The 22,039-nt window shown below is 41.7% G+C and overlaps 2 protein-coding genes across 3 annotated transcripts in view; one reads left to right on the forward strand and one right to left on the reverse strand.

Moving 5' to 3' along the window:
• LOC146567009 (uncharacterized) overlaps nt 1-22,039 on the forward strand; it is a 435,082-nt gene that overhangs the window by 24,532 nt on the left and 388,511 nt on the right. The window lies entirely within an intron of this gene.
• LOC146567011 (uncharacterized) lies at nt 4,296-11,131 on the reverse strand. 2 transcript variants are annotated; one of them, XM_085286607.1, is made up of 4 exons: nt 11,030-11,131; nt 9,784-9,889; nt 5,593-6,189; nt 4,296-5,267 (listed from the first exon to the last, which is right to left on the reverse strand). In XM_085286607.1, the coding sequence occupies exons 2-4, from the start codon at nt 9,799-9,801 to the stop codon at nt 4,575-4,577; spliced, it is 1,308 nt and encodes a 435-aa protein (XP_085142733.1). In that variant the 5' UTR covers nt 9,802-9,889; nt 11,030-11,131; the 3' UTR covers nt 4,296-4,574. The 2 variants fall into 2 exon arrangements, with proteins under 2 accessions (XP_085142733.1, XP_085142734.1); XM_085286608.1 differs by having other exon boundaries at nt 11,018-11,040.

Here is a 22,039-nt window from a genome sequence, read left to right on the forward strand (position 1 = left end):
TAACAGAATAACATCTGTTCGGGTAACAAAAAAAAAAATTAACTGCAACCTTCCGTGTGGTCAACAACAGACACACATTATGTCCCTATCGTGGACCACGGCCAATCAGAGATAGTCAGGGGCGGGACCTCTCTGATTGGCCGTGGTCCAGTTGAAAGTACAGGTGGAAGAGAGAGGTGAGTAGCTTGAATAAAGCAATATCCATCCATCCATCCATTCGCTTCTGTTTCTCCTTTTCAGGGTCGCGGGGGGCACTGGAGCCTATCCCAACTGTCATAGGGCGAGAGGTGGGGTACACCCTGGACAGGTCGCCAGTCTGTCGCAGGGCCAACACGCAGGGACAGACAATCATTCGCGCTCACATTCACACCTAATGGCAATTTGGATTTTTCCAATTACAGTTTTTTTTTATTGGTTTGGCGCAGTTTTCACAAGCAATTGGTACATTTTCAAAACTCTTAGTGATTATATCACAACAGATCATCAAAAGTGCACGTTTTTCAAACATTTCAGCATATTTCCAATTGTGTCAGTACAATACACATAATGACAAAATATCCTTTTCACTACACAAAATAAGTGTTTCATCTAAATAAATGTTTTGTTCACAGTTACTGCCTTTCATAATGTTATCACTATCAAATTTTTGATTTGCACCTCTTATTATTCAGTTTAATACATTTGTCTATCATTTAATTCAACTGATCTTAATGTTTAATCAATGAATCCTTCATTATGTCCATGGATTTTCAACTTGACTGATTGTTGTCTGGTCATTTGTAAGTTACACATTGCTGCAAGAGCTTTCAATCTAGAAATACTAATTACTAATTGTTTCCCCCTGATGATCACAATTAGTTACCATATAAGTAGAACTGTGTTTGAGACTTTGCACTGTTCAAATATGGAGCAGGATAGACTCGTAGGGAGAGGAAACCTTCATTGAAGAGGTGGTGGTGGTGCTCCTCAACAGAGAGGTGGTCTTCAGAGAAATGTAGGCAGAAGACAACGCACCATCATCTCTAATGAAGTCCGGGCCATCATTGTTGACCATGTGGTTAACAGAGGCTTTACCATGGCTGAGGCTGCCAGGTTGGTACAGCCTAATTTACAAAGGTCAACTGTCAGCTCTATCATCAGAACTTTTCGCCAAGAAAACTGGTATGTTTGCTATAGCAACTTCACTTCTAAAATATAGTACTCTATTGTATAGATGAACAACATGTAATTGTCAGTTTACAGTAATGTAATTTGTAATACTTCAATATTCACAGTATATGATTGTCCTCAGAATTAACAGGAGACAACCTGGTGGTGGTCGCCCACGTGTTTTGACTGACCAGCAGGAGTTGGCTGTGGTGGAAATGGTCAGGGCAAGGAATGACATACGGCTGTCGGAAATCAAACAGGCTATTGAGAACAACAATGACACCTTTGCCAATGTGCCATCAATTAGCCTTCCAACGATTGCCCGGCTTTTGAAGAAGCACCAGGTTTCCATGAAACAAATTTACTTGGTTCCTTTTGAGAGGAACTATGTCCGGGTGAAACAACTGCGTTCAGAATATATTCAGGTACAACACTAAACTGGCATGCAATTACTGTAACAGTACTGACAACTATTAGTTGTAAAAAAAAAAAACTAACTAAATTATCATTTTAGAGGGTGATGGAGCTGGACGCTGCTGTGAATCATCACAAGTATATTTTTGTTGATGAGGCCGGTTTCAATCTGGCAAAAACTAGACGCAGAGGACGTAACCTTATTGGACAAAGGGCTACCATCCAAGTCCCTGGACAACCTGGAGGAAACATCTCAATGGGTGCAGCTATATCTGAAGATGGTGTGGTAGGCTGTAGACCAGTTCTAGGGTCATACAACACTGAACACCTGATAGTTTTTTTTTAAATGAACTGGAGCAGGCCTGTCAGGGAGAAGACATTGTCTATGTTGTTGTGTGGGACAATGTCAGCTTCCACCATGCACAGCTGGTTCAGGAATGGTTTCAAACACATCCTCGCTTCATGACACTCTATCTTCCACCATATTCCCCTTTCCTCAACCCAATTGAGGAATTCTTCTCTACATGGAGGTGGAAGGTGTATGATCGCCATCCCCATGAGCATGTCTCCCTTCTTCAAGCCATGTGTGAAGCTTGTGGTGATATAACTGCTGGGCAAAGTCAAGCCTGGATTCGTCATGCCAGGAAATTTTTCCCACGGTGCCTGAACAACGAAGACATCCACTGTGATGTTGATGAAAATTTATGGCCCAATGTTAATGACCGGCTTGATTAATTGTGTAAAAGTGATAAAAATAAAATAAAAAATATATTGTGCTTATGTAAATGACTTGTTGTTTTTTCTCCCTTTTTCGTGTGTGTGTATGTGTATGTTTTTTTTTTTTTGTTTTGTTTTTTTGTTTTTTTTGGTTATGCCTGAACATAAGTGTAATATTTGCTGTGTAAAGTTTTACAGTTCAGTTACACTCATTCATCACCAAGGACAATTTGAAACGCTTACCTTGTATTATTTGCTCCTGAATGAAATGATTGGTAAAAGTACTACGTTGAAAAAAGATCTTACTGTTTTGTTTGGGTGAGTAAAGCAAATGTTCTCAGAATATATCACAATGACCATATGTTCTGCAACAATGATTAAGTGGAATGAAAATATGTGCAAATACAATGAACTCATGACATCAGATTTGAAAGAATGACTAGTGGTGTTACAAATGTGATCAAATGTGAGTTTTGTACTGAGAGATTTGAAAATGCACACTTTAGTTGTGAAAATAGTACCAAACCAATTTAAAAAAACTGTAACCTATCCCCACAAGCTGCATGTCTTTGGACGGTGGGAGGAAGCCGGAGTACCCAGAAGGAACCCACATAAACACGGGGAGAACATGCAAACTCCACACAGAAAGACCCCGGTGATGTTGGAATTGAACTCAGGACCTTCTTGCTGTGCAGCAACAGTGCTAACCACCGTGCTGCCTAAAGCGATATCGATTCATTACATCCTGAATTGACTTTTAAATATAACTGTGTTTTGCCAGAAATGGCATATTCTCAGATTAAAGCTCACAAAACTATTTCAACAACCAACAAACAGTAAATGAGAGCAGGTACACGGATTCCACACAAAGACATAAACACAGAGCGGACGCATCAGAATCAGCTTTGTCTTTCTCCGCTTTCTCACCCGACGGCCCGCAGACCGAAACGCTGTCAGAGATCAGCGATTCTGATGCGTCGGGTCCGCTCTGTATTTACATCTTTTTGCACTGATTCTGAGCTGCAGGTTTGGTCTCTCTCCAACGAAAATTCACTGAGCCAGCAGCAAAAGAAGCAGCAAACTGCGCTTCACATTGATCAATGTCGTCATGCGTTTTGCTGTTTTGCCTCCACGACTATTAAAATCACACTTCATGCACAGCTAGCTCTCTCTCTCTCTCTCTCTCTGTACTTCAAGAACAGCTTTCCGTGTCAAATCTCTGTTTTCTGCATTATTCATTCGCTTATTACCCACCAGTCTACTGTTGTTCACAGCGCTGTCTTTTTCTTTTCTTTTTCTTTTTTCACTTAAACGACCTCGGACAAGAAAGCCTATTTTTTCTGTTGTTCAATAGTGAAGAAATTTAAACTTTATATGCAGAGCATTGCAGAATATTTTTAAGGTTATCTGCTATAAAAAGTCAGGCCAGAAAAATCTCCTTCATGTTTTTCTGTGTTTTATTCTCAGTTACTTTCACACAAAGGCATCTGCTGTGATGTTCACAATTCTGATGAAGATTCTGATTTTTTGCTTCTTTTTTCATAAATGACTCATCATCATCTTTGTTCAGATGCAAGAAGAATCATATAGAAATGAAAAAGGTATAAATCTTCTGACCGAACCTGCTGGGACTGTGTGAGGTCCTGAGGCTAAGAGTAAGGATTTATCCACAGGAGAGCTGCGTTCTTACAAACCATCCCACTGTGTAAACCTGACATCTGTGGAACAGCTGAGCTGTATGATGTGTACAAGGACACAAAACATTATTTACCATCAGATCCCGAGCCCTCCATGTGTTAATCAAGAAACTGCTGCTGTGCTACATCCATAAATAATGAATAAATTAGGAGCTAAAACTAAAAGGACAGTTTATTTGTACCATCTTCATGTGAACACATTCAAGAACATCACAGATGAAAGAAACATTAAAAACTTCCACACTACATAAAGCAAGAAAAATAGTTTTTCTTTCAGGTGATTTCAGAAAAAACAGAAACATCAAACACCTCCAAGACTCTCTTTGAAAGAACTAAAAACCTTTATTCTCATGGTCCAATCATGAGTGAACTCCCCGATGAAGCCTTGTGTGCTAAAACATGTCAGAGTTTAAAGGTTAAACATGAGTTTCCAAAACGTTTTGCTGGAGAACAATGAACTATTTGACTGAGTTTCAATTATTTACAGACGAGCAAAACCAGGACAGAGAAAAAAGGACAAAACTGACTCAGTAAAACGACAGAAAATAAGATCCCATGTAAATCTGTATTATGTAGAAGTTCAGCCCAGCAACCAGTTCAGTTCAACACAAGTTTAAATGATTCTATCTGAACTCTGTGGAGCCTGATCTCAAGCTTTTTGAGTCTGACACTGAAACCAGAGGATCTTTCTGTCTCTTCAGATTCACTGTGATCCAGTGATGGGAGTGATTTCAGCCCTGAGTGATCACGCTGATGTTTGCACAGAGCAGACAATGAGGTGAATGTTTGGGCACATTGGTAACAGTGAAACAGTTTATTAGTAACGTGGGATCGTTTGTGTTCGGAGTATGAACTGAGATTCCTGAAGCTCTTGTCACACTGGTCACAGCTGTAGTTTCCTTTCACGTGTGTACGTTCATGAGAGTTACGACCATATGAACGTGAGAAGCTTTTGTCACAGTGTCTGCACTTGTATGGTTTCTCTCCTGTGTGGACTCGTTTGTGTGTTTTAAGCTCACATGCAGTGATGAAGGATGACCCACACTGATCACAGAGGTGCTTTTTAACCCCACTGTGAATCAGTTCATGCTTTTTTAAGTTACGTGATGTGGTGAAGCTTCTCCCACATTCTTTGCAGTATTGCAGTTTGTCTCCAGTGTGTCTACGTTGATGTGTTTTTAGGGTGTCTCGTCGACTGAAAGTTTTTCCACAAAGGTCACAATGAAAGTCTTTCCCACCACCACGGTGATGACAGGGTTGAGAACTGGATCCATCTGTGTCGCTCTGCTTCTAAACAAAGACACAAAGACAGTGTAAGTCAGTCCTTCAACATTTTTATCCTGAACGTCGCCTAAAATAAAGAGCATCTCTGCAGACGTCCAATTACATTTGACTGTTTCAGTTAACACACTCAGTTTACTGGGCTGCAATAACTACAATACTACCACCATAATACTACAGTAATACTAAAATCATAACTGACATGAAAATCTGAATAATCACTCAGAGCTGCTTTTCCATGCAGTAGAATTGCTAACATGCTAACACAGTTTAATGAGCAGAGTTGTTCCAAACAGTCAGGCTAAAATGACAAGATAACAATACAAATACATACCTCACAGTAACTGCACTTGGAGAGTCTCTTTCTGGTGTGGATCTGTTGGTGTCCTCTCAGGTAATGTGGAGATTTAAAAGTCTTCTCACACAGGTCACATTTATAAGGTCGTCCCTCAGTGTGGATAAACATGTGTTGTTGTAACTGTGTGTCTGTAGCAAAGTATTTGCCACACTGTTCACAGCAGTACACATCATGTCTGGTGTGAATGCGTAGATGTATATTTCGGTTCCCTCTCTGGCTGAAAGTTTTTCCACAAATGTCACAGCTGTATGCCTTAATTCCAGAGTGGCTAACTAGATGACTCTGTAAGCTACCACTGTGAGTAAAAGCTCTGCCACACTGATCACAGCTGTACGCTTTAACTCCACTGTGGATGAGTTGGTGTGATTTTAGGTGACCCTTCATGGAAAAAGACTTTCCACACAAGTCACAGCTGAACGGTCTCTCTCCAGTGTGGATGACCTGATGCTGTTTCAGTGAACCCTTCAAAGCAAAACCCCTCCCACACTCGTCACAGGTGTGTTTTTTCTCTCTCTTTCTTGGTTGAGGTTTGTCGGCCTCCTGAGAGCGCTGACTTCTCGCTCCATGTTGGTCCTGCAGTGACAGAGATACAAACAGAGGCAGTGAGTGAAATGCAGTCGTGGAACAAACTCAACCTTCAAACTCCCTCCATTAACACTAGTTTTAAACCTGAAGGTGGAGTGTGGCACCAAACACCTTAAAGGTCTCTTATCCCCACCTGCTGGTAGTTCTGCAAAGAGTGAACTACCACTGGCAAAATTTAGCAGTCTTCGCAAACTTCAAAAAGCAAATGGCCTAGATCTTGGTTCCACTTGCCTCTTACCCGTGACTTCAATTTCAAATTCAGGATCTGACACAGACTGATTCATGTCCTACACAGTTCTTACAAGTTCATAGAAATTTCTGTTCAATTAGAACCAAGCATTTGAGTTGATGGTTGTAATTTTTATACAATGTTGTAATTTGTGTTTCAACAATTTTTTGATTAATGTTTTGTTTCCGTTACAATATTATACTTTAATGTATAGTATTGTAACGGAAACAAAACAGGAAACAAAACATCAATCAAAAAATTGCTCTTTTTTATTTGGCCTACTTAAATTTATTTTGGGCTACCAAAAACTGAAGAGTCTCTGCCCAGAGGGCTACCAGGGATTTTGAAATTTTGCGAGCCCTGGACCCATTTCTGTAATATACTTACATATCTATATTATTGCTAATATATATTGTAATATATCTATATCATGGCTAAAGCACTTCTGGATGGATGCAAACTGCATTTCATTGCCCTGTACCTGTGACATGTGCAATGACAATAAAGTTTAATTCTATTCTATTCTATTCTATTCAAATATTTTATAGTTCAGCAACACTCATCAATCTAATAAACTTAAACCTGCACCATCCTTCCTATTCTGGGATTTTAAAGAGTACTTATCAGAAATATTAAACAACCTAACTAATAGAGTTGCCAACTCCCAGCAAAAATCTCCCAGAACCACCCCCGCCCTCCACCTCATGATGCTTAATCGACATAATCAACTTTAATTTAATGCACGTGTAAATCAAATGCACAGAAATAATCAATTATGTTTCTACAATAATTAAATAGATTCACCATCTTTCTTCAACAGAATTGCACAATGCACAGATGGTACCTTCCCAAAGGAAAAAGGGCTATAGCTTACCAGTAGTGATGGGATTTCTGGCTATTTTTAGAGAACCGGCTCTTTCGGCTCGGCTCACTAAAAAGAGCCAGCTCTTTCAGCTCCGAACCGGATAATTAATTATTAACAATAATATAAAATTATGCAGAAAAGGAACTACTAATGTAAAAAAAAAAGTGGTTTTATTTATATATGTTTATATATAAATATATACGGTTGCCCCTAGAGACAAAGCATGTACAAACTCCAAAACACATTTCTAGTGTTAACTGAACTCCCAAAACAGAGCTACCTAGATCACTTAAATGACACAATTGAAAGCATATGTGTATTGTTTGTGTATTTATACACAAGCACTCATATATGGTAAATGGCCTGCATTTGTATAGCGCTTTACTCAGTCCCTAAGGACCCCAAAGCGCTTTACACTACATTCAGTCATTCACCCATTCACACACACATTCACACACTGGCAATGGCAAGCTACGTTGTAGCCACAGCTGCCCTGGGGCGCACTGACAAATAATTAAAAACAAAAAAGTTCATTTACCTGTTACCTGTCGCTGGCTTGTGTAGCCACTAGGTAACAAAAGCTCAACACTGTGCCTAGCATCCTGGAGCACTTCTGTTGTGTTTTGTACGTGCTTCTGAGTTTGTACGTGCTATGGAGTTTTTACGTGTTTTGGAGTTTGTACGCGCTTCAGGGTTTGTACGTATTTTGAAGTTTGTGTGTGCTTTGTCTCTAGGGGTCATGGTAAATATACTTTTATTTATTCACTCCACATAAAATGTAATAAATAAATCATATAATACAAAAACCAACTATTCACAGTTCAACTTTTAACTATTTAAATTTTCAGGTTTTTCCTTTTAAATTTTTTTAAAGTGAAACAACACAAAACACTGCAAACCACAACACAATTAAATATACATTAAAATATGAAAACAGAAAGAACATGCATATTCTCTGTCATATGGGCCTGCATGAATAAACTTTCTGAATCCTTTACCATCTGCAACTGAAAATAGTTGTGGATGATCACTATACCTTTCTAATGTGATGTTGTTGTCCCTGGCTCTCTCTCTCCCTCCCACTCTGTTCCTGTGCTATTGCCAGTGTGACTACCGCTCCTCCCCCCTCTGCCCAGTGCAAAGCACAAGGCTCACGTGCGGAGTGAAGCGTAAAAAAGTGCGAGAGAGGGTGAGAGAAAGAAAAAAAAAAACCACGGCTCGCGTCGTTCACGTCAAAGATCCGGCTCTAAGAGCCATTTCGTTCGCGACCGACCCATCACTACTTACCAGGGTGTAAATTAGACTTAATAATTACTATATACAGTAATGGATTTCTATACAATTAATCAGATGACCACTTTGGTTGTAAGATTCAGATAATTATTTATTAAAAGTTAGTCCTTTAAATGAAATAACAAAGAAAAGTATTTTTTGTGCCTCCCTTTTCTTGTTAATGCCCTACCTGCCCCCTGGAAAAGCTTTGCTAGAGTTACCAGCTGTCAACTACTTAGAAAACATGAGAGAAGAAGAGGCAGCTGCAGCTTAAGGACACAGACTAACTCCAGAGTCTTTTTTTCCCCCATTCTAGCTGAAGTACGGGACAAATCGCTTCCTTTTCACCTCAGTATGGAAGAGATTAAGATTAAAAATGCAGCGGCTTGGAAGCATGTAGTGAGGCTCCAAATGCTCCACCAGTTCGCCGACAGGTCTCGCAGACAACAGCCGCTCTATCGAGTGACACATACTTCTCTGATAAGCAAAGCTGGGTTACGCCAAGTAGCGCGTTTTGTGAGGCGAGGATCGGTCTGTTTTTAATTAGTATAGTATGAACATCTAATCTAGACGCCTTATTCTGGACTAACTGAAGTCTGTTAATATCTGTCTTAACAAACTTCAGACTTCAGTTAGTCTGAAGTTTGAAGTAAACAAAGTGCGTTTCTGAGATACCGACGAGGCCTCCCTTGCAAGTAAATTGATCGATTGCTGTTGCCTTGTTTTTCTTTCATGGGAATAAGTCCTGGAGACAGCGGGGTCTGAGTTTAGACCCAACAGGTTCAGTGAAGAAAAATGTCTGATTGTAACCTGAGGGTTTTTTTTACAATAAGAAAAAGGCACCAAACATCAAACTAATTTAAACCTAAACAGTAACACATGAAAGTAGAGCAGGGCGATATGACCAAAAATATTAACAGTGCAAATGCAAATTCCTCTGAGCAAATGTCGGCCAATTTCCACTGGAAATGCCTTTTGGTTAAACTGTCAGCAAGGAATTTGCATTTGCACTGTTAAATTTTTATATAACTTTAATACACATAAAAAACAGCTGTTTGTTTAAATGAAAATACATTGATGGGTTTTTTTTAATAAAGTTGTGGAGTTGTAAAGTATTTTGTCTTCAATTATATCGTCAGTTATATTGTTATCGCACATTTTCAAATGTATATCGTGATAAATATTTTCGGTCATATCGCCCTGCTCTGTCTGTCACCTTCTGTGTTGAGCTCATTGTTTTCTCTGTAGTGGCTGAGCTGAGTCCAAGTAGCTGAAAATGTTCCTCTGCTGCTCCGTCAGACTCTTCTCCTCCTGCTGATCAGCTGGGACACAAAACAGATCTTTGTTAGGCTCCACACTGCACTGAAGAGTCAAAGTGTCTCATATGTTCATCTCACAAGTAAAAGAACACATTTTTGCTTCCCGAGGTGGGCAACTTATTGGAAACAAACACAAAAGGTTTGAGCACCGATACAAAATTTAGCAGTATAGCAGGAGAGACTGAGGCCTGTTATTAGAATCAAATGCCCAGTGGGCCGACACACCAATACACACACACACACACACACACACACACACACACACACACACACATATATATATATATAGATAGATAGATAGATAGATAGATAGATAGATAGATAGATAGATAGATAGATAGATAGATAGATAGATAGATCCCTTTTGAATGTTGGCAAGTATGTGTATGTAGTGTTAAATAGGCCTATACTACTTTGCTGTGATGTCGCTCATAAGGGTGAAACTCGTTGTGAAACGCTTGAGAACCCCTGCTACAGAACAATGGAGATTTCCGTTATATGGTAACACCTGCAACTCACGTGACGCCCAGAATTGTACAATACCGATGCTCGAGAGCGCGCGTGTGATGCAAGTATGTGTAGAGTGTTGAGCGCGTGATCAGTGGTGAGAAAAACAACTCATGAAACTTGACCTTTCTATACTCGTGGCTCACTAACATACCTTATCAACTTCAGCCACTTCCTCTTCTCTCTCTTTTCACAAGGAAACCAGTAAAATGACAGATTAGACTGTTGTTTTGAGCCAGATTGGTTAAAACAACGAGGAACACAGCATTGCGGCATATTGAACACGGGAGCGTTTAGGCCCGGAAGTAGGATTCATCGCATCATCACTGAACGACCGGATACTGATGCTTGAGAGCGCGTGTGATGCAAGTATGTGTAGAGTGTTGAGCGCGTGATCAGTGGTGAGAAAAACAACTCACAAAACTTAACTTTTCTATACTCGTGGCTCACTTGCACTTCTAATCTATTCGTTTGCACACTTACACACACCCAGCTGCGGTTTCCTGTTTTGCTACACTCTGGAGAGCCTCGCCTTTAACGGTCTCCTCTCACAGAGAGCAACAGAAAACTTCATTCGGAAAACTTCGAAAAACTCAAGATTGACTGAACTCAGTTCAAAGTTACCTTGACACTAACCTGTAGATGTGAGAGGTAGTGATGGTCCGCTTGAAGCTGACACTCCGGTGCGTGTGTCAGAAAGATTAACTGCTTCAGAAGCACCGTGTCGAGGCTTGATTCGTTTGGCCAGAGTCACGTGATTAGTGACGTCTGAAGCTTCATTTAGAACGTACTTTTTTTTTAAAAGTTTGACGAGCATCTTGACTTTTGGTCTTTGGATATTAACAGTCCTGGGTATGTGACTCCTTGTTTAACAGAAATGTTACAGAGAGCATTTGCAGTGCAGTCTTTAATTGCTAGCAATTCACATTTTTTTAGATTTAGACATAAACCAGATGCCTCAGAGAAATCACTAATAACACTAAGGGCTGGACGGATTTGATTTGCATTCTTCAAGAAGAGTGGTGTCATCAGCTAGCTGGCTGATGATGAGCTCCTTATCAGCTATGGTGATTCCTTGTAAAACAGGTCAAATCTTGGGGTGGAGTCTTAATCATTTTATTGCCCAACGGATTTACTTTACCAAATTGACCATCCCAGCCTTGCCTTAATGGTCCATTTGATTCACCTTTTATTGTTTATTTTATTTTCACTTACTGAATACGGGACAGACTTGACTGGGGGAAAGAAGGGGAGAAAGAAAGAGGGAAAGAGAAACAGCTGAGAAGAGGGACGGGGGAGAAGGGCAAAAGACAAAAACCAACAGAACGGGCAGAGAAAAAAAAATGCATATATCAATCACCTGGATCACCTGCTGAGAAAGAAAAAAGAAAACAAGCAGAAGAGAACAAGAGTAATAGAATAAACAACATCACAATGATATATGGGAATATGACAGTAAATACTAAATATTAAACATTATTGTGCAGCACATAAGATCAACAGAACACAGTGTGCTTTGAGGTAGGAGCCAAAAAGGGTGTAGTTTGTGGGTGTGATCACCCGTGTGTACACCTGTGAGCATGGACGCGCTTGTTTTTTTTTTAAAAGGTTCCTTCATTTAATGATCTGCTAGAGGGTGTGGGGGGGCCACAGCCCCGTCCTCCAGGGCGTGAAGCAGGTGTGGAGGAGATCAAAACTCCAGACATCCAGAGGCCCCCAGAACACAAGAGACCAAGGAAGACCAACAGAGGGGCAGCTGCGCCACTGTCCCAGTAAGAGCTGAGGAGAGTCCCAGATGAGGGCTCACTCAGCAGCCGCGGAGCAGAAGCCAGGGGGAGTTGCAGTGACGTGCCCGTGAGCTCCGCCGGCAGCCAGCTGTGCCTGAGTGACCGAGCCCCAGGCCGAGAGGCCGGGGGCACCCCACCTCCGAAGTGGCCCGAGCGAGCCCCAGGCTCCAGGCCCCGATAAGCGGCCACCAAGGAGTGAGCCGGTGTGTACCTGGAAGCCCATCCCCGGACACAAAGAACCACCAACGCACCGATGTCTGAGGGAGTCCGCCACTGGCAGGGGAAGTGGTGGTAGGGGGAGATAGGCCTCCAAACCTTGGAGGGCCTGAGATGTCCCCAGAGAGGTGGCGCCTGACACCCAACCTGACATATAGACACAGACATACAGGCACACACAGATACAAACATCCATTCCCACCCTCATGCTCTCATATGCACTTACTCCACACTCAACCAACGTGGAGACAGACATAAAGAGACGCTGTACACACGATCACACTCCCCAAGCGTACTCTACAAACCGGGTCTAGGTACCCTTGCCCCTGGAGAGGGGAACTGCACCCAGACCCAGGTGGTGTTACCCTTTTCCCTGCGGTGGGGAGAGGCAGACCGCCCCGACTCTGCAGCAGCAGGGAGGCCCCACACTCCAGACCGCAGTCGGACGGCCAACTCCTCCTCCTAGCTCCCCCGCTCCAGCAGGCCGCGGAGAATGGGGGTGAGAGAAGACTCCAAACCTCCCTCCACCCGCTCATTGTAGTGTTGATGCATGTGTGTTCTAAGGTGCATTTAAAACCCAGGAGGGCTTGGAGCTACCTGGGGCAGCCACTGACAGCTGCAGCAGACCTGACCCTGGCCTCCAAAACCTGAGACATTTGTGCTTGTGATTTGTGCGGCTTTTCTGAGTTTTGTATATAGTGTGTATATTAGCTTTCATTGTACATAGCACATTGTAAATAGCACTGCAACAGAAGGGGTGAGCTGCCGTATTGTTTTTCCTTGCACTGTTTTCTCCTGTTTATTTCAGTTAGGGAGTTAGGTGTAGCGCTTGTCTTTTGTTTGATGTTTGATTTCACATAGGGTTTTAGATAGCACCTCCTCCTGACTTAGCTTGTTTTGTTTGTTATTTTGGCCTTTGTTCACCCTGGAGCTTCATTTTTGCAGTGTAGATAATAAAACACGATTCACTAAGGAATTGGTTTCCCTCTGTGTATGGTTTTGGGGACCAGGGCGGGGCAGTTTTTTCAAACTTATGTTGCGTTCCTATACCCCTAGACTGGGGCGTAACAGGGGGGGTAGCCTCCTCTGCACCCTGGTGACATACCCCTACTCCAAGGTCCTGCATGTGTGGGTGGTTGTGGTGGAGCGGGAAGAGGGAGGCAGCTGGAGATGGGGAGGGAAGGGAAGGGTGGAGTCTTAATCATTTTAATTGAGCTATTGCCATTCGTGTACAAGGTTTTGAAGCTTTACAGAAAAATTATCTAAAGCCAAATTTTTTCAAAGATTGGAAAATAAATTGATGTTCAATTGTATCAAAAGCCTTTTAAAAATCCAGGAAGAGAATGAAGCTATTGTCAAATACCAAATCAGAGTAATCAAGTAGATCCAAAACCAGTCTAATGTTATTAGAAATGTGTCTATTTCTCATTAAGCCTGATTGTGTCTCATCGATAATTGTATCCAAGAACTCTTTAATTCTGTTAGCAAGTACTAAAGCCATAATCCCATAGTCATTATTGAGCAGACAGATGGGTCTCCAATTATCAATAAGAAGTAAGTCTTTGTTTGGCTTTGGAATAAGTGTTATGAGACCCTGAGTAGGAGGGAGGGTGTTATTCTCCATACTTTCTATGAAAACCTGCAGTAAGAACGGAGCACTTCCTCTCCATGGCCTTATCAACATCCAATCTCCAGACTTCAGACTCTGCTCCTGAGGAGAAACAGAATCATCTGGCAGATCATTTGTTCTCATGACTTCTTTACTTTTAAACATTTTGAGCATCCAATCTGCTAATGTGCTCTCTCTTCTGCTTTTCTATCATCACTACAGAAGACTAAAACTCTAAATGCTCTACCATATATAATCTCAAAGCTCACAGCTTTACTGTGCCGTTAGTTCTCTCTACCAACCCTGCACTTTGTGGGTGATATGAACAATGATGTTTTAGTGTTATCCCTAGATGCTGTGCCATTAATCCAATCACTTCATTTACAAAGTGTGGACCATCATCACTATAAATAGTCTCCGGAATCCCGTGTTCTGGGATGATATTCTTACATATTGCTTTGGCAACCGAAATGGCATCTGCTTCCCTAGTTGATTGATTGATTGATTGATTGATTGATTGATATACCTTTATTAGTCCCACAAGGGGAAATTTCATGTTAAGGCTGCCAACCTATTGCACGCAAGGGCGGCGCCATCTTACCCTCTAACCATACATACATTACACAAAAACATCACATGGTGAAGACAGGTCAGAGAGGTATAACAATGGAAAATGCACCACACGAGGAAAGATAAGGAGAAAAAAATAACTCCCCCCAGACTGAGCTCCAACAGGGAGATCAGTTTGAGAACAGAAAAAAAACACCTCTGCACATAGCACATGAAAAAACTCTTAATACGCCAAAGAAACACATGGCAAGCAACAGGAGTGGGTAAAGGGTGAGAGACAGACAGTGTAGACGGTACATCCGGGCCTGCAGCCTATGCGCTGGTCTCCTTGATTCAACGTCAGCATCGGAAGGGAATGTGGATCAGGGAAATTATTTTACTGCTATTGTTAAATAATCATCATCATTACCATTGCATTAATAATATAATTTACAGTATTGATATTGCATTCAGATGTTTAAACAGTGTGTGTGTCTTTCAGAAAGACTAAGTTGCAGGCAGGAGTTGACAGGAAGTTGCAGAGAGTTTGCAGAAGTGAAAGCAGAGTTATTCTGAGGAGCAGGTTAGACGAGGCTATTTGAATTATTAGGTTATTCAAATTGTCTGTTATACTTTTATATTCTTTTATTAAGCTTTTAGTAGAGGTTCTTGATTAAAACATTTATTCAACATAGTACATATAGTTTCAGTTAGGTTATTACACATAAGGATGAGCCTCTGGTCTGGTAAAAGGTCAGAAGTGCAACGGGTGAGATGAGAGAGCATTTGAGGACGACATAGACACACACACACTCAGTTAGAGAGAATCATTTATAGGTGGAAGTTTAATCATGTTTTGCTTGGGGTTGCAAAAAGAGCAGTTTGTCGCAGAACTGCTGCTGAGGTGTCAAGATGACAAGCGAGCATCAGAATCAGAATCAGAATCAGAAACTTTATTGTCATTGTCATGAGAACAACGAAATTAAGAATGGTCCCCGATCATTGCATCATCCCTAGCAATATCAAAATATAAATAAAACAATAAAATTCAATAAATAAAATAGATAGAATACTTAAAATACTAATAAGATATAACAGTAAAACATTCACATACATTCCCACACACATGCTTCAGACCGTGCATAGATTAACACAAGAGTGGCGTGATGGACATTTTTTTGTAGTATTCAGATGTGTTATTGCAGTTGGATAACAGCTGTGTTTGAGTCTATTAGTCCTTGCTCTGATTGCCCTGTACCGTCTGCCTGAGGGCAACAGTTCGAACAGGGAGTGGCCAGGATGTGAGGTGTCTTTTATGATGTTTTGGGCCTTTTTAAAACAGTGGGCGTTGTGTAGAACTTCCAGTGTGGGCAGTGACAGGATGTACCTGCCATGAAGACGAAGACAACGTTCTTTTAAACTGTGTTAAAAGTCATTGTGGTTTTCATTTGACGTATGTATATATTCTGTCTGTGACGTAAGAAGGGGCGTCATTAATTCAAACCCTGATGCTATAAAAATCTGTGTATGCTTTGATTAAGTCGAAGATCAATCCCTGTCTGCGAACATAGTGGTCTTCCCACGCGTGTATTCATTAAAATCAGTTGTTTGACCAAGATCTTCTGGACCAATGGTTGTTTGTACTCTCCTTCCTCAATTATGTGAACCTTAACAGGAATAAGCGTCGAAGGCGTTTGGAGGGGGAGGGGGGATGAGTGTATATCTGCATGTGTGTATATGTCTGTGTGCGTGTGTGTGTATGTCCAGAGTTCAGCTGAGACAGTGTCCTTCGCTCTGCCAGGCTAAGTAAACAGTCTTCCAGCCAACCCAGGTGGCCTTGCACAGAATGGGAAGAACCCACTACCCACTTTGAAAAGGGCACACTATCACTAGACAATACTTATAGTTATTACAGTTGGACAGCTCTATAAAATCCATGTGAATAACTTGAAATGGGTGACTGGGTCAGGGGAATTTCCCTCTCTTAGGTCTCAAATTACCTCGAGTATTGCGCTTGCAACATATCATACATGACCTGCAAAATTTTTCAAAGGTATTAAATCCTAGAGTATGAAAATGTTGCACTACTGCTGCCCACGGCCCATGGCTCAAAATAGCAGCAGTCCTATACAAATTCTATGGCAGTATTGGTTTATCGCACAGACAATAACACCATCCTGCAAGCTCGCTCCTTCTGTAAGCCACAACCGTTTTTCCTGCAGTAGGTGAATAGGCCTGCATGTCCGCCAGTGCATCTTGTATAATAGGCGATGTCTGTTGATGTTGCACTGCTAAAATGTGAACACCATGTGCTCCTAAAGCTGCCTCTTTTGCGATCTTATCTGCAAAAGCATTCCCTAATGCAACTGGATCTGCACATTTACAAATGGCAATTCTACTGGGCAATATTTTTGCTTCCAGCAGATTTTGCAGGAGTTTGTTGTGTTGTACAGGCTTTCCTATAGAGGCTGTCACACCTCGTCTCACCCACTGCACTACAAAGAAATGTAATGTAGCAAATGCATATTGGCTATCAGTGTATATTGTCTCTCTGTAGCTTTACACCCTTCCGTTAAAGCTAGCATCTCTGCTGCTTAAGCAAATATGAAACATGCTAGTTGTCTTGCACAGATAATTTTCTCACTATCTACTTCAGTAAAACCTGTTTTAGCCTGTCCCTCTGCTGTTGTAAAGCTCGAACCATCAACAAAGCAAACCATTCCCTCATCAAGTGGCACATCTGTTAAGTCATCCCTCGGCTTACACTCCACGTGCTCTCTACACTCATGAGAAGTGCCCTCCTCTTTCATTGGCAAAAGAGTTGATGGATTCAGAATTGTGCACCATTTTATGGTTATGTGTGGTTGTAAGAGTAACAGTAACATTAAAGACAAGTGTCTTGCAGCTGACAGAAATTGAATTTTAGTCTGCAGTAGTAGACATCTACCTCGTGTGGAACTAACAGTGTCAAAAGGGGAAATAAACTATTTCCTGAAACATTGTACAGCTTAAGCTGCTGCAGATACTGATCTCACGCATGGAGGCAAAGCACAAGACTCCTTATGGTTGTTTGCTGTGCAAAGACTCCTCTCGATGATCTCCTGGAAGCCCAGTAGCACAGTTCTCTGCGCGATGTGGACTTGACATGGACTTGAATTTTCCATACTTACTGTTCGTTTTGTGGAGGATGTCCAAATTACTAAGGTAGACCAAACAGGAGAACCAGTGGGACACAGCTTTGTTTCACAAACAAGTGGAGCTGGGTACAGGGGGATGGCATGAGCTTGCTTGGGGTCAAGGGTTCTTCCAGGTCCAGGATAAAAGAAGTTCCATAAAAATTCTTATCCAGTCTAATTCATGCTCCTCAAAGTCTATCGATTTATTGGATTGTGAACATTAGAGTTCAGAGGGTTTCAGGGCTGCTGGGCATTCATAGAGAACAAAATATTTCATCTATACTAATGAAATTTATTTTTTAATATTTGTCACATAGAGCATTGCACAGTGCTGACATGATACACAAGTCCCCCCCAAATAGGTCCACTTGCAGGGTTGTTGTTGGTTGTTGCTGTGTGTCTGTTGTGCTCCTGCTGTCCTCTATATATCACAATGAGTACCACCTCATAAAATATATGGCTCTTGAAGTACCGCCCTTATTGCCGACATTAAAGTACAGTAGTTTAGGCCTATTTAACACCATATACAGTTTACTTGAAACAATTTCATTTCATATATGAATGTTATTCATTTTAACGGTCAGAATGTGACAGGGGTTTAATAATAACAACTGTACTGCATTAAAACTCCACAGCAGGTGGGATATCCAGTCTTTTTTTTTTGCCTGTCCCATTTGGTTCTTTAGCCGTCAGCATTGTTGTCTGAAGATCAACAAGGATACCCAATGGATTCATTTTGCCAAATGGATCATCGTGGCATTGCCGTATTGGTCCATTTGATTGACCTTTGTTTTTATTATTTATTTTATTTTCAGTTAGAGACGGGACAGACATGAGTGAGGGATAGGAAAGGGAGAAAGAAAGAGGAAGGAAAAGAAAAACAGAAGGGGAGAGGGACAGTGAGAAAGGGGAAAAAAATCTCCTGGATCACCTGTTGAGGGAGAAAGAATAGAAAACAAGCAAAAAAAACAAAAACAAAGCAACATACCAAACACAACACCATCGCATTAATCTAGCTAAGTGTAAACAGCAGTAAATACCAGATATTGAATGTTGTTGTGCAGAATGTGCTTTGAAGTAGCAGCCAAGAAAGGTGTAATTTAAGTCTACGAGCAGTGAACACCCGTGTGCAAACCTGTGTGGATCAGCGCGCTTGTATTCAAATGGTCTCCCCATGTAATGGTCTGCAAGAGGATGTAGAGAGCCATAGCCCTGTCCCCCAGGGCATGAAGGCATGGAGGAGATCCAGGCCCCAGACATCCAGAAGCCCAAGTAGGACCACCGCAGGGGCATCCGTGCCACCCTCATCGAAGGGCTGTGGATCCTCAGACGAGGGGTCACCCAGTAGCCACCGAGCAGAAGCTAGAGGGGGCTGCACCGGCGTGCCCACCGGCTCTGCCGGGGGCCAGCTGTGCCAGAGTGAACCAAGTCGCAGGCCCAGAGGCCGGAGGCCCGAGGGCCCCCCGCGCCCCGGAAGAGGCCTGACTGAGCAACAGGCGCCAGGCCCCGCCAAGTAGCCACCGGGAGTGAGCTGGTACATACTGTACCTGAGCGCCCAGCCCCAGACACCAAGAACCACCAATGCACCGACCCCTGAGGGCATCAGTCACCGGCAGGGAGTGTGGTGAGGGGAGATAGGCCTCCACACTTTGGAGGGCCTGGGAGTTCCCAGAGAGGTGGAGTCTAAGACCCAAACTGACATATAGACACAGACAAACAGGCACACACAGACACAAACATGCATTCCCACCCTCATGTGCACATATACAAACACTCAGCACTAACCTAACGTAAGGATTGACATAAATGGACATGTACACACAATCACACTCCCCAAACATACTCTATACCCCGGGTCCAGGTACCCTCGCCCCCAGAGGGGGAAACGGCACCCAGACCCAAGAGATGTTACCCTTCCCCCCGGGGTGGAGGCAAGCAGACCGTCCCAGGCTCCGCAGCAGCAGGGAGGCCAATTGGACAGCCAACATCTCCTCCCAGCTCCCCCGCCCCAATGGCTACCCCAAGGTGGGTGTATCACCATATACAGTTTACCTGAAACAATTTCATTTCATATATGAATGTTGTTCATTTTAACGGTCAGACTGTGACAGGGGTTTAATAATAACAACTGTGCTGCATTAAAACTCCACAGCAGGTGGGATATCCAGTCTTTAAGTGATGACCTGATGAAACTTGCTTCTGGGTCCAAACTACATTTATAAAGGCTGCTGTGTTTTTAACATGGTTTAATGCTTTGTATTAGGCAATAGTTTTCGACTCACCAACGGTATCTCCCGGGCCATCAGCGTGACAGCGCCGTGCCGTCTTTGCAGTTTTAAGGCTCAGGGAAACGCTCTTTAGCGGCCACGACCGCTGGCAAAAAGGAAAGGCTACTCTTTATAAAAAGGCAACCCTCATCACACTTTCTGACCCATCATAACAGCCCATTTCACACACATCTTTAAATCATCCTCTGCCGAGCAGCCTCTGAACCATGAAAAAACTTTCCTGAACTTTACACTGGTGTATAGTGTTACACAGCATGATGTTTCACTGTGAGTCTGAAGTTTTGATCATAGTAAACCTGCATAACTCCTGTTGTTTTTTTAAATATAGAAAATAGAAGCATAGGTGGGAATAAAAAAAAAAACACCCCCTCCCAAAAAAGCCAAACAAAACCAAAACTCATCTGTTATGAAAAAATTGTATAGTGTGTATAGTGCGGTGCTGCCTTCAACATCCTCCTTTTATTATCTCACACTGTAGAGACTGTAATAAAAACACAGGGAACAGACTTGGTTTTTAGAGAGAAGTTTGGCAAACAAGGAAAACTGAGAACATTTTTCATTTTCATTGAAATATTTTCATTACTTCACTTTTGTTTCATAGCAGCCACAGGATGGCACCAGAGTCCAGTTAAAAAACTAAGTTTAAAATCTGTTTTTCTTCACACCCCTTCACGCTCTTCTTTTTGTTTACATCCAAAATGTAATTCACGGTTCCCACAGTTCCCAGGGACAAACAAATCTAACTAAAATCTGCAGTGATGAATGAGCAGAGAACCCAACCCCAAATCCTCCAATCATGTACACCTGACATCAGAGCGGTGACAATGAACAGACCAACCAAGTATTTTTTGTCTTTTTTTCACGGATTAGAGCTGAAAGAAGAAATTCTTCTTGCTGGGAGCCATTTTCAGAAGCAGATTACATACTGCACTAAAGATTTCTTGCAGGCAGAAGGCTGGATTAACTCAAAATAAACTACACTGCATGTGTTCATTGTAATAAGACAACGTGACTACTGACTGAGCCCATTGACACAGACTGCCTAAACAAATAGTCCGTGTTTATTTCCAAGAAACCTTTTGACATAACCTCAAAAAAACGTGAGCTGGCGGTGGACTCCATAATTGGTCATAATGGCTCAGACTGTGGAGGCAATAGTAGATACGAAGAGTCAGCCACGCTGTTCAGCACAGAACTTACGGAGCACCAAAACTGCACACATTCCCTTTATCATGATGGCTTGTTTGAAATTTATTTAAAATACGTTTTGAGTTAAAGTTTACGTTTCTGAGTTAACCTCGGCTACACCTGACCGTGTAAAATCTGACATTAAAAATCTGAAATTAATCTGATGTTACAGATTATTTTTCAAAAATGATTATCTAATAATTATCTAATAGAGGCAGTATCTTGGTTACATCTCTTGGATGAATGGATGACAGGGTGCTACAGAAGTGGCTTTCATCTGATTAATGCCAGATATTCATGATTTTATGCAGGGTTTAATTTTTACTGAAAGAATGTTAAATATCTAAATCCAGCTTTGTGGGTCTTGGTGCTGTCACTGTGCAATGTGGACTGTGCAGCTATGCAGGAGTTTCCTAAAGTGTTGCTTCTATAGCTCTGACACATAGTATAACGTGGAGTATTTGCACACTGTTATAATGATTATTTCTTTGTATCTCTGCAGTGTTTTATGATAAAATAAAAATCAAGTGGAAAACACTTGAAATTGATCCAGTGGTTTGTGGTTAAAAAAAAAAAAGCAGTTTTATAAGCTGAGGTTGTCCATTTTCTGACTTTCTTTATATTCTGATAGTTTGTAACAATCTGAAGTGCAAGAAGAATTGTGAAGTAATTTTAAAATATTGTTCCTAATTTAGGAACAACAACACCTGCTTCCATGTCTTGCATTAATATTTAAATAACTTCTCTGCTTATTGACAATTGTTCCTCAGATAATTATATTATCTCTATTTGTACGATACGACGAAGGGAAATACAGGGTACCCTTTTGAAAG

Source organism: Mchenga conophoros, linkage group LG9 (genome assembly GCF_057382185.1).
Source record: "Mchenga conophoros isolate Kocher_MC1m ecotype Shallow Benthic linkage group LG9, M_conophoros_male_GT1.1, whole genome shotgun sequence".
Classification (NCBI taxonomy): Eukaryota; Metazoa; Chordata; class Actinopteri; order Cichliformes; family Cichlidae; genus Mchenga; species Mchenga conophoros.

What these genes read in the sequence shown, in the direction of transcription:
- LOC146567011 (XM_085286607.1), bottom strand. An exon ending in CCAAGTGCAGTTACTGTGAG is followed by an intron (nt 5,268 to 5,592) that starts GTATGTATTTGT and finishes GTCTTTGTTTAG; the next exon opens with AAGCAGAGCGACACAGATGG.